This window comes from Propithecus coquereli, unplaced genomic scaffold, assembly GCF_000956105.1.
Source record: "Propithecus coquereli isolate 6110/MARCELLA unplaced genomic scaffold, Pcoq_1.0 Scaffold234, whole genome shotgun sequence".
Classification (NCBI taxonomy): Eukaryota; Metazoa; Chordata; class Mammalia; order Primates; family Indriidae; genus Propithecus; species Propithecus coquereli.
In genome coordinates, this window is record NW_012147886.1 from 407505 (window position 1) to 419947 (window position 12443).

At 35.7% G+C, this 12443-nt stretch overlaps 1 protein-coding gene across 6 annotated transcripts in view; it reads left to right on the plus strand.

The window, feature by feature from the left end:
• FAM49B (family with sequence similarity 49, member B) overlaps positions 1 to 11815 on the plus strand; it is a 129994-nt gene extending 118179 nt beyond the window's left edge. For all 6 annotated transcript variants that reach the window (XM_012645499.1, XM_012645500.1, XM_012645498.1 and 3 more), the window contains 5 exons: positions 1206 to 1322; positions 2107 to 2186; positions 4164 to 4290; positions 6093 to 6163; positions 11075 to 11815. In XM_012645499.1, coding sequence (XP_012500953.1) covers positions 1206 to 1322; positions 2107 to 2186; positions 4164 to 4290; positions 6093 to 6163; positions 11075 to 11138 — 459 coding nt within the window. In that variant the 3' untranslated portion in view covers positions 11139 to 11815. The remainder of the gene's footprint in view (positions 1 to 1205; positions 1323 to 2106; positions 2187 to 4163; positions 4291 to 6092; positions 6164 to 11074) is intronic.
• The last annotated feature ends 628 nt before the right edge of the window (positions 11816 to 12443 follow it).

The window sequence follows — 12443 nt, forward strand, 5'->3', positions numbered from 1 at the left end:
TAAATATTTTATGAGTGGTTGCTCTGAGACAGGCTCTGGGTCAGAGGAAAAGATTTCTTTTCATGAAACATCTGTTATTTGTATCACTTTGGCTGTGCATAGATCAATTCCTGGTATGAAACTGACCCTAACATCTGTCTTTTTCATACCCACCATATAAAATAAAAGCAAAACAATCAGTCCTCTACTATAGCAATCCCTGTCATCACTCAAGGCCAAAGACAGTAAAGTCATCTTTGTGCTGTCTTTCACCCTCAGTAATTACAGGTAAAGCCAATTGTTTTCAAGTGAAATATTTCTCGAATCTCTTCTCCACTCGCCTTTTTATCTCCTGCTACTTATGTCCCAGCTGAGAACCTAATTGCTACTCTCTTTTTGGCAGTTATTCTATAGCAGCATAACTCATTTCCTGGCCTGCAGTCTTTTTCTTTTCTGGTACAGTCTGTCCACTGTTATCAGTTAGTTTTCTTTAGATAATTGACTTTATCATCATTCATTTTTTCTAGCACTCTAGTGGCTTCCCATTCCATATGGAACAAAAAAATGAACTTAAGCTAGTATTTCAGGCAATCTGTAATCTGACCCCAACTGTACCTTTTGTACTTGCCACCCATTTTTACACCAAAAATGCTGAATTACACTCTACTGAGTCATATGAAAACATGCTCTTTGCCCCTGCCAGGTTGGAATACTTTGTTCATGTGCCCAACATCACCTGCAAAAGCCTAACTCTTCTAATGAGTCCTTCTTAGTTTCTTCTAGTCTAACTTAATCTTTTTTTCATGCCATTATTCTGTCATCATCTGTTAGCATTTTATTGTGGATGTTGTATGGATACTTGTGTATTCCTAAGGACAGGATGCGATTTGATAATCATCTTTCTGTCCTCCATAGCATTTATAATAATCTCTTGTGTATAGTAGGCAGTCCACCAAGATTTTACTTAATTCCTTAATACCATTTATAATATTTTTAAATAAGTTAATCTTTTAAAAAATTACTTAATAGCATTTGTAATTTTTTTATTTTTAAGGGATATTTAAGTATTGTGTGCACATTAGGGTCTAAAATGTAATTTGTTAAGGGTGTGTATTAGATTAATTTAACAAGCATTAATGAAGTAGGCACCCTGCCTTGGTCTTTTTGTAAATGTTGTATTTAATAATTTATAAACTAATATGAAGTGCTCTTACTTTCCAACACAGGCAGAAGGAGAAAATGAAGTAAATAATGAATTGGCAAATCGGATGTCTTTGTTTTATGCTGAGGCAACTCCAATGCTGAAAACCTTGAGTGATGCTACAACAAAATTTGTATCAGAGGTAAGCATTGTCTAGGAAGTTATTCTTTGCATTGTTTCTCTTCCGTCTGTTGCAGACATGATGATTTTTAGCAAGTCCTATGGCTTTAAGTACCATCTCGAAGCTGACAGACTCCCAGATGTATACGTCAATGATGGCATGGCCAAACCAAACTCTTGGTTAGCTTTCCTAACCCTGACCTTTCTTTAGTCTTTCCTTTCTCAATTAATAGCACCACCGTGCAAGCAGAAAACTAGGGGCTGCTGTTCTAAATTCCATCCTTTATCTCACTCCCTACGTTTACTCCATCAAACAGTCTTATTGTCTCTCCCTCCAAAATACTATACATCATGAATCTGAAAACTTTAACCCCTTCGTCTCACTACCTATCCAGGTCAGACCCTCTCGTCTGGGTTACTGAATTCATGTTCCAACCATTCTTAGTTCCTTCACTCTTGCCCCACTATTGTCCTTTCTTCATAGAGTAGACAAGTAATCTTCTTAAAATATAAACATTCTCTCCCTCCTCTGCTTAAAATGTTCCCGGTGACTCCCTAGTCATGGCCTACAAGGCTCTATGCCTCTGACCCCCGTCTGTATGGTCCACTTGTTCTGACCCAGCTAGAATATAAGTGCCTCTTGGAAGAGCAAGGAAATGGTGCTTAGAATCTAGTGAATTATTTAGAAAATTAGGAGTGGGAACCAGATTTTAAAGTTGCTAATTTGTCATGTTATGCTAAATTTTAAATTATATTTAAGTAGTAACTTTGTCACTTATTTTTTTTGTTCTCTTCCACTTCTACAGAATAAAAATTTACCAATAGAAAATACTACAGATTGTTTAAGCACCATGGCTAGTGTATGCAGAGTTATGCTTGAAACACCGTGAGTATTAGCTGATCCTTTTCACTTTTAACAGTACTGTTGAGATGATTGGTATTTTAAAACATGTCCAAATATGAACATGTCTTATTTGGAAGGTGGAAATTAAGTATACCCCAAGTATTAATTATTTTTATATGAACAAAATTAAAATAATTTGGCAGCTTAATGTAACTTCTGGTTAAATATAAAGGAGAGTTGGTCTTCAGACTAACTTCAGACTAATCTGACTAACTTAGACTCTTCAGAACATAAATGTTATGGTATTTGGGGGAGGGGAGGCAGGAATAGGGGAAGAGCTTTGAAGCTCCTCAGTTACGCTTCTCATAAATATTCTTTCTCCATTTTTAGTGAAGAATCTTGCCTTTTTGCCACAGGGCTAGAGTTACTCTTCCATGTATCCATTTTTATTAATATCTCAATGTTAGTTCTCAGTCTTTATTTTTTTCAACAGAAACCTGCATTCCCTTCTGAGTTTTTCTTCTCTCTAAAGCATTTATGGTGTATAACACAATGTGTTCTGGATGAATTTTCCTATCAGCAGACAGAAAGAATCCCTCCTGGATTCTTGAATAATATAGTCATGTGCCACATAACGACATTTAGGTCAACGATGGACCACATACAGGATGGTGGTCCCATAAGATTATAATGGAGCTGAAAAATTCCTATCTCCTAGTGATGTTGTAGCTGTCGTTAGGTTATAGCACAAACCAAATATGTCAAATTATAAAAGAGGCAAAAATTTTAAAAAATTCAAAAGTTTATAAAGTTACAATAAGCTAAGGTTAATTTGTTATTGAAAATAATTTTTTTGTCAGTTTAGCCTAAGTGTTCAGTGTTTATAAAGTCTGTAGTAGTGTACAATTAATGTCCTGGGCCTTCCCATTCACTCACCACTCACTCACTCACCCAGAGCAACTTCTAGTCCTGCAAGCTCCATTGATGTTAAGTGCCCTATACAGGTATACCATTTTAAATCTTTTCTATTATATTTTTACAGTATCTTTTCTATGTTTAGATACACAAATACTTAACATTGTATTACAATTGCCTACGGGATTCAGATAGTAACATGCTGTACAGGTTTGTTGCCTAGGAGCAATAAGCTATATATACCATATAGCCTAGGTGTGTAGTAGGCTGTACCCTCTAGGCTTGTGTAAGTACACTCTGTGATGGTCACACAATGACGAAATCCCCTAAGGGCACGTTTTTCAGAGCTGTCCCTGTCATTAAGCGATGCATGACTATATATGGTTTTTGCTAGATAACTTTTTGTTTTCGTAGCACTTTTTATTTTCCAACTCACTATTATATACATCCTCTAACTGGAAACCCTTATGAAATAGGAGGGCAACTGTCATCATAATCCTCCTCTGGGAATGAGGTCCTGGGAAATGAAGGGACTTATGCACAGTGGCTGGCCCCACCCGTGTGCCCAGATGTCTCTCTCCTGGTTCTGTACTTGCTCTGCTGTGCCACACTTCCTTGTTTATAGATAAAAGTTATATTTTCTTTTTCCCAAATGAGAGAAGAATATGACTGAATTTTAGTGAGACTCAAATCCAGTAATAACATAATGTGTTTAGATCAAGTTAGCCCCTGAATAGCAAACCGATGTGCTCTGTTAAACTTAGGACTTTTTTCATCATGTTGATGGTATCAGCCTTTACATAGCACCTGTCCCCAGACTTTTACTTAGGTACTACCTTTGATTCTGTAAAACTGTTGCTCTCTATCAAGCAGAAGGGGTACTATACTAAGGTGGGTACAAATAGAGACCAGAATATGTGGGTGATGGCTGCTCCATTCACCACCTTCTTATCTCTCTGGGGATCTCATGGTGGAGAAGAGGGTGTAAGGTTAGCATCCCTTTTAGAGAGCAAAGCGGTAAATCGGCATCGAGGGAAAGTTGAATAAACTCATTAAAGCGTTTTGTGATGGGCCTCTTCCCTCTGTATCTTTTCTACCCTCCAGGGAATACAGAAGCAGATTTACAAATGAAGAGACAGTGTCATTCTGCTTGAGGGTAATGGTGGGCGTCATAATACTCTATGACCACGTACATCCAGTGGGAGCATTTGCCAAAACTTCCAAAATTGATGTAAGTTACATATTATTTTATATATTTTCAAACAATTTCCTTACTTGGAAACCATAAGGTTTTATTTTATTTAAATAGCTAGCAGGCTGGACTCTGGCAGAACTCAAATTTATAGTTTGTGTGATAATGTTGGATTTTCATCTCCTCTGTTTTCTTGCTGTATTTCTTGTGGCCTGTATACAGGGGGAATGATTGAAGGGTGACTGTATTGTCTTTAGAGTATCCTCTTGTGGGATCCTTGTACACATTTGGCAATATTAAATAGATAATTAGATACAAGAAATTTTTTTTTTTTTTTTTTTTGAGACAGAGTCTCACTGTGTTGCCCGGGCTAGAGTGCCATGGTGTCAGCCTAGCTCACAGCAACCTCAGACTCCTGGGCTCAAGCGATCCTCCTGCCTCAGCCTCCCGAGTAGCTGGGACTACAGGCATGTGCCACACCATGCCTGGCTAGTTTTTTCTATATATTTTTAGTTGTCCGATTAATTTCTTTCTAATTTTAGTAGAGACGGGGTCTCGCTCTTGCTCAGGCTGATCTCGAACTCCTAAGCTCAAACAATCCGCCCGCCTCGGCCTCCCAGAGAGCTAGGATTACAGGCGTGAGCCACCGCGCCCGGCCAGATACAAGAAATTTTATAATCACGTCCTTTAATTCCTTTGGCCAAAGGCCATTTCAAACAAAAGGTTCATTTCAAAATGCATATAAAAGGTCAGTAGTAGAGATCCAATAAAAAAAGTCAAAGACTTCACATATTTTCCCTCTCTATCCAATCATAATAATTTGTGACTATAAACAAGTTTCTGCTTTCCTTGTCTCTGTAAAAGTTCATATTAGAAATTAAGTATTTTTCTGGTTTCTCTATTTTGTAGTTTCTTTGCTCGCCCTCTTACATCTAGTTTATGAGTGTTTGGTGAGAATTATCTTCCAGTCTCCCTTTCATAGCTAGTTCAAGCTCTTAGCATATCAGATCTCGATTACTGATGGCTGGCCAATCAGTCTTCTGCCTTCATGTATATCTATCATGTGTAAAGAGAAATGAGTTAACATATATTGCATGATTACCATGTCCCAGGAATTTTATATTTGTTCTTCCTTGTCATTCTGAAAATACTCCTAAGATGTAGGTGTTCTCTCTTTTACTGACAGAACAACTATAGTTTAGGAATCACTGGCAAATGGTCAAGTGGGGGGTTGAACCCACATCTCTCTGGCTTCCGCAGGCTGTGTTCTGTATGCTATGTTATGCTTTTTCACAATAACCAGGCTAATCTTCCTTAAATACCACCTTCATTGAGTCATAGCAAGTCCCTGCTGCCTGGCATATCAGTTCCAGATGAGTCATCCTGGCCTTCGGGGCTCTCTCTAACTCTCATTTCAGCCCTGCAAAAATTTCTGTCTGTCTTCAGTATGTGACACTTCATTATTTTCACTATGAGGTTCTTCTACCTGGAAAGTTCCTCTTCTCCTTGCTAACTTATCCATTCTGGCCTTTAAATTACTACTTAGCACCTTTTCCAGGAAGTTTCTCCTTAAGAAACCTTTGCTTTTCAGTAGTGTGGGTAGTACTTCAGTTTGACTGACTTGGTTCTCAAAAAGTCTGTTTCACTGACAAACTGAAAATGCTAACACTTAGGTAGGTTTCTTTTTTCTGCTCTAAGAATAATTAATTTGACCTAGTATGCAATCTCTTGAGTTCCATAATTGTGATCCTGATTTATTTTAAGTTTATTTTACTATTTTGAAAATGAATGTTACATGAAAAAATGGATGTTTTACTTTTGCTGTTTTCTTTTTTCCTTAGATGAAAGGTTGTATCAAAGTTCTTAAGGACCAACCTCCTAATAGTGTAGAAGGTCTTCTAAATGCTCTCAGGTATGTATATGTACGTGTACATATGTATAGAAAAATACGTAAGGAAAATTATTGGTTTATGTGTATATAAAGGAAATATTTTTAAATGTGAGTAGCACAACACATATGGAAGTAAGTGTTCCACAAGGATTAAACAAAATAAAATAAACGTTCAAACTGGAAATACAAAGATCTCATTTTGCTTACTTGTAGTCTTGCTTCTAAATAGTGGTTACAGTATTTATAATGAGAAATATATGTATAAATGAGAATAGCAGCTTCATTTCTTAGTTGATGATATTGGCTTTTACTTTTTGCTCTTCTTGACACGGGGACTGCTTATTACTTGTTTTCTAATACAAGTATAATATATGCTAATTATAAATAAAATTAAGATAACATAGGAAAATTTAAAGAAAAAGAAATTGTGTAATCTCATCATTTTGTGATAAACCACTATTAATATTGTAGAATATAGCCTTCCAGAGTTTTTTCTTTACACATGTGGATAATCATCACTCTATGTAATAGTTTATATAAAATAATATACAAAATAATTCTATCAAAGTGTCTTATAACTAGCTCTTTTCCCTTAATATAATGTAATTACATTCCCTTAATATAATGTAATATAATACGATGTAATTTGTTCACAAATACAGATCTGTATTTTTTATGTATTTCATTTAATGGAAATAAAGCAGTCATTATTTGATGCCTTCTCAGCTTAGTTTTGCTTGATTTAGTTACTGAAGTACCTTAGAATGCTGGAATATTTTAAAATGAAAATCTCAGCACTTTATAACTTCTTGACTATAGAGATTTAATTGGTAGTATAATTTCCCTGACATAAAAGATGATTTGTGATTACTTGATTATATTGAGTTTAAACACAAAAATTACACGAACCCAGAAATATTTATATAGAGACATTTATATCATAAAGCAAAATATAGGCTGTGTCATTCAGCTGAGGGAACTATCAAATGATTTTATTAAGATTATAAAAAATAGGCCAGTCCAAGTGCAGTGGTGTTTCTAACTAATTGATCACAACCAGTTATGGATTCCTTTGTTCTTTCTCCAGTCCCACTGCTTCACTTGACTAGCCTTTTTAAAAAAATTAAAATTAAAAAAAAAGATTATGAAAAATGATTTTTAAAAGATTATGTAAAATGTATAAATAGTGACTGTCTGGATAAAGGAGGCCTATTATAAATTTATATCAGAAAGATTAAAGAGCATGATTATAATGTTGATCATAAGCCTGGTTTTTAGAATTTCTTACTGTTAAGGTTTTTACGATGCACACTTCTATGGTTTTAACAACATTTATGTCATTGTGAATCTTTCCTGCTTGCTTCCTTTCTGAACACTCCCTGTGTCTCAGTCAGCCTGACTTCTCCCGAGCCTGTTTCTTTCTGATTGGTCAGACACTTTGAAGCCAGCAAATGACTTCAGGAAGTCTTTTGTTAAAACTTAGAGGTAATTGAGGTCTAGGAGGTTTTAGTATTATTTCTTTACCTGGAAGGGAGTATTTAAAAGATTAATTTAAAAACTCAGTATTTGATATTGTTTTCTCAGAGCTTAAAGGTGTATAGTTCAGTCTCTTTTTCTTTAGAGTTGGGGCAAAGGAGGGCAGTGGCAGTGAGAGATGGAGTTGTAGTGTCCCACACAGTGACGTGTGTTTGAGGGAGAGGGAAAGAAAGCACCATAGAGGCAAGAGCCGCCTGACAGTTTGGTTAAGCTTTTTTTCCAAATATATAGTGGAAAGTAGAAAATAAAACTTTGTTGTAGAGACAACTCTTGAACTGTTTTTATTTAGAGTGAGCATATTCTGTGTCTAGTTCTAATTTTTTCAACTGAAAAGTTTTGTAAGGTTAATCAGTATACTCAAATGCTATGTAGTGGTGGTTAGTTAGTAACACTTTATGTCACAAAAGTTACAGTTAATTTTCATATTTAAGACCTTATTTAATCTTCCCCATGGCTCTGTGAGACAGGTGGGTAGCTATGGGGTGTTCATATTGCCTCCATTGTAGAAGCTCAAAAGTTACCTTAAACTCCAAGAGACTAAAGATTATATAGCTAGTAAATGTTAGAATCTGTTTTCAAATTTAGAATTTTATTCTTGAAGTCCCATATGTGTTACGGTGCTTTCTTAAGTCTTAGGTTTATTATGTGATTGAACTTTAGTATGCTTCAGAATCATCTGGTTATGAAAAATGCGATGGCCAGGTCACCACCTCCAGAGAGTCTCTTTAATTAGTTCTGAGTTGGGACTCAGGCACATTCATTTTAAACAAACACCCCTGCTAATGTAGATAATGGTGATACTTTGAAAAACATTGCTTAAACTAAATCAACCCAGCCTTTAGTATGTTTCACTGAGAGCAAATCTTAAGGAAGCATTTTGTAACCCCCAAGGTACTATGCAAGTGTTGTTATTTACACCTCTACGAAATTGAAGTTAACCATTTGTGGAATTAATGACCAAAAGATTTTAAATGGGAATATAATTGCATGTATGTGTATATGTATATATGTTTGTTTTGAATGCTTTTCTGTAGCAATTATTTTTATAGTATCTTCAGCTTATGGTATGCTAATAAGAGAAAGCAACGAGTTGTATCTACATTTTACAGGTGGAGAAATGGAATCAAATGTCATTAATCAATAAGAGGGAAAGATAAAAAGAGAGCTAGAATTGTGCTAGATATCTGTGCTAGATAATTGTCTTTATTAAATTTAAGAATAAAGGTAAATATAATTGCTTTTCTTCAATAGAAAAAAGTCATATATACTTGGAAAAGGACATTGTGAATAATACCATACATCTTCATACATGATTTTCACATACATTAGATGATATGGGCCTTTTCTTGGTAAAAGACTGCGCCGATGTAATATACTCTAGATTGGCTCTATTAAAGGAAGAATCTGAGAACTGCTGGAAGCTGCGATCACATGCCACAGAAGGAGAGAGAACTTAGGTCATGGGTAGAGAACACTCACAGCTCTTTGAATATCACAGTACATTGCTGAACAGTAATACTTCTAACTGCAGTAGAAATTTTACTGTGCACATTACTTTGCTCTTTCTACTGTCTAGTTGTGTAAAGAAGAGGGTGAGAATAACAGAAATGAAGAGATGGATATTGAGAACTGTTATTGCTTGACATCAGTAAGATTATATGTAGTTAAACATACACTTTATCTACATAAATAAAACAGGTTAAGTCTTTGCCACATGACTTACCATTTCATGTAAATATTCCTTTATGGGTTTTTTCTTTCCAGCCTGACAGCCTACCATGTCTTTCTTCACAAATATTTATTAAGCACCTGTAATGTGCCAGGCACTCTGGTGTCTATTCAGTAATGTGAGAACAGTTTGGAGGTATCTTCTGAGTAACATTGTAGAGAGTATATCAGGTACTTAATAAACATGTTTGTCTCTTTACTCTCCAGAGATTTACTTGAGTGCAGGTATTTCTTTAGTTTTTAAATTGATTTGAAATGAAACTAATAAGAACTGAGTTTAAATTTCTTTAACACAGAAAGATTGTCTGTATGTACCTGCTCAAAATGATCTAGTCCTTAAAGATTATATGTGAAATTCTTCTAAACCAAATTAATCAATCCATCTGGATTATCTCTAGAATGTATTCCGCATTCAAGCATTGCCCACCTGTGTCCATTGCTACTAGTTTGATCCAAGCCTTGAGCATCTCTCACCTGGTCCTAAGTAACAGCCTTGGATGGGTCCCCCTGCTGCTGCTTCTGCTCCCTACAGTTTCCCCCAACAGCCAGAGTGATCCTCCCCAAACAAGCGGAATCACATCACTCCCTTGTTTAATATCCTCTGTCGACTTTCGTTGCACTTAAAATATTCTCCAAACTCCTTACTATATGTGGCCTGCAGGCTTGCACCTGAGCTGGTCTTTCCCTGTCTCTATAGCCTCTTGTACTTTCTTCCTTTGCTGAGAGGCTGTACCCCTTCTGTGATACTAGTGTATCCTCCTTTCTCCCTCTGCTGGGTTGTATGCTCCTAGAACAGTGCCTGACACATAGTAGTCTTGCTTGTTGGATTTCTGCTATTTAAGAGAATCATATGATGAATCTTCTCATAATAATTATTCTAAGTGAAGTGATTCTTTTGGATTCTTAAATTGGATTTGCGTGCTTGTGGCAGAACACACCTGCCTAGAAATATGGCATTGTAGAGCATGGAGACATTTTTGGGATATGACAGCTGTAGGAGTTGAGGTAAAATACAGAGTAAAATAGGGGTTTGCAGACTTTTCTATAAAGGGCCAGAGAGGAAGTAAATATTTTAGGCCTTGTCGGGGGGCCACATGGTTTCTGTCACAGCTACTCAACTCTGCCATTGTAGCAAGAAGGTAACCATAGAATCAACATGGTGTGTTCCAAGAAAACTTTTATATGTAAGCACTGAAGTTTGAATTTCATATAATTTCCACATTAACACAAAATATTATTATTCTTTTGATTTTCTTTCTCCCCAACCACTCAAAAAGTTAAAAAAATATATATGCTTAGCTCACAGGCCATGCAAAAATAGGTGGTGGGTTGGATTTGGTCCATGGGCCATAGTTTTCCAATCTCTGGGATAGAATAGTTATTTTCCTGAGTGAGAAGTTACAGCTAATCGTTTAGTGGAGAGTTTAACCAGTCATTTCAACAAGGGTAGTTGTAACTAAGTTAAACGGGTATTGGCTGTTCTATTGGAAAAGTAGTGAAGAGGACAAGCTGTGCAGAACCTAAACAGGGTTAAAACTGCAGTGAAAAGGCATGATTTTGTGAGAGAAGATCTACCTGACCAATTGCTCATTGTGTTATAATTAAAGAACTCGATGCAGACTTTTTAAAAAATCCCCTAAAATTAATTTTTTTTTTTTTTATTTTAAGGTACACAACAAAACATTTGAATGATGAGACTACCTCCAAGCAAATTAAATCCATGCTGCAATAACAGTTCTGGAATAAGCACCTGCTGTAGACAGAAGACAGTATTCTGCAATGACTGAGAATGCACAGTTTTTTAGTGATTGCAATTACTATCTCATTTATTCTTGCTTTTATTTCTTTCCTCTGTTCCTCTTCCCTCTTTTTTAATCACGTTCTTGTTCTTAAGAATTCTTTTCTGTGCCAAAATGAGTAAAGTTACATTCTGAAAGGATATTGTCCTTTCAAACAGGCCATCTAAGGCAGCTAATTATGCATTGCATTGGGGTCTCTACTGAGAAAAATTCTGTGACTTGAACTAAATATTTTTAAATGTGGATTTTTTTTGAAACTAATATTTAATATTGCTTCTCCTGCATGGCAAAACTGCCTATTCTGCTATTTAAAAACCCTCAATGACTTTATTTTCTACTGCCGCTTTTTTCATGTGCAGCCAAATTGAAAATGTTTAAATTAACTGTGTTGTACAAATGGTACCCAACACAGATTTTTTTTAAATTAGTAAGAGTTTTGTTAAAAGTTTTGAGTTTGCATTTTGACTTTTTTTGTAAGGATGTATGTTGTGTGTTTAACCTTTATTAACTAACGTTAAAAACTGTGATGTGTGCGTAGAATATTACGTATGCATGTTCATGTTTAAAGAACGGCTGTTGATAAAATAAAAATCAGCTTTCATTTTTCTAAGCGTGGCTTGGTTTACTGATGTTTTGTTTTCAGGCTTCAAAAGTTTTCCGCTTGTATGTTTTTATGGAATGCGTATATACATTATGTAATTTTTCCTTCTTTTAGGGGACAGCTGGGTCTTTTCAATAGTATTTTTCTTCATCATTATGTACATAATTTTAATTGCTTTTAAAATTTTGCTAAGTATAATAAGACCGGTGATCTTGTCATTAACTTGAATTTTATTCTTGTTTTATACTTGTATGGATGTAGTAATAGAAGGAAAAGCACTTCGTTATTCTGCTTGATTCTCAGTTCCCAGAAGCGAAAGGGTAGCAACGCAAAGCAGAGTGTGGAAGGCAGAGCAGCCCTTTCATACTGGGAGGAGAGTGAGTGTAAGAGGGACTTTCCCAGGAGAAAACTGGAGGCTGTGATCTCACTAGTGGTAGAAAACCAACATGTTTTTTATTTTAAGAGCATAAAACCTAATTCATATAACCTAAATCTCATGGTTGGTGAAGCTGCTTAAATGTTGTCTAGTGCAACCATGCCAGTGGTTTAATGAGAAGATTATCTGAGGTATAAATACAGTTAAAATGGTTAACCAGGGAAGAGAGTCACAGAGGCTTCCATCAAAACCTTCTGCCTT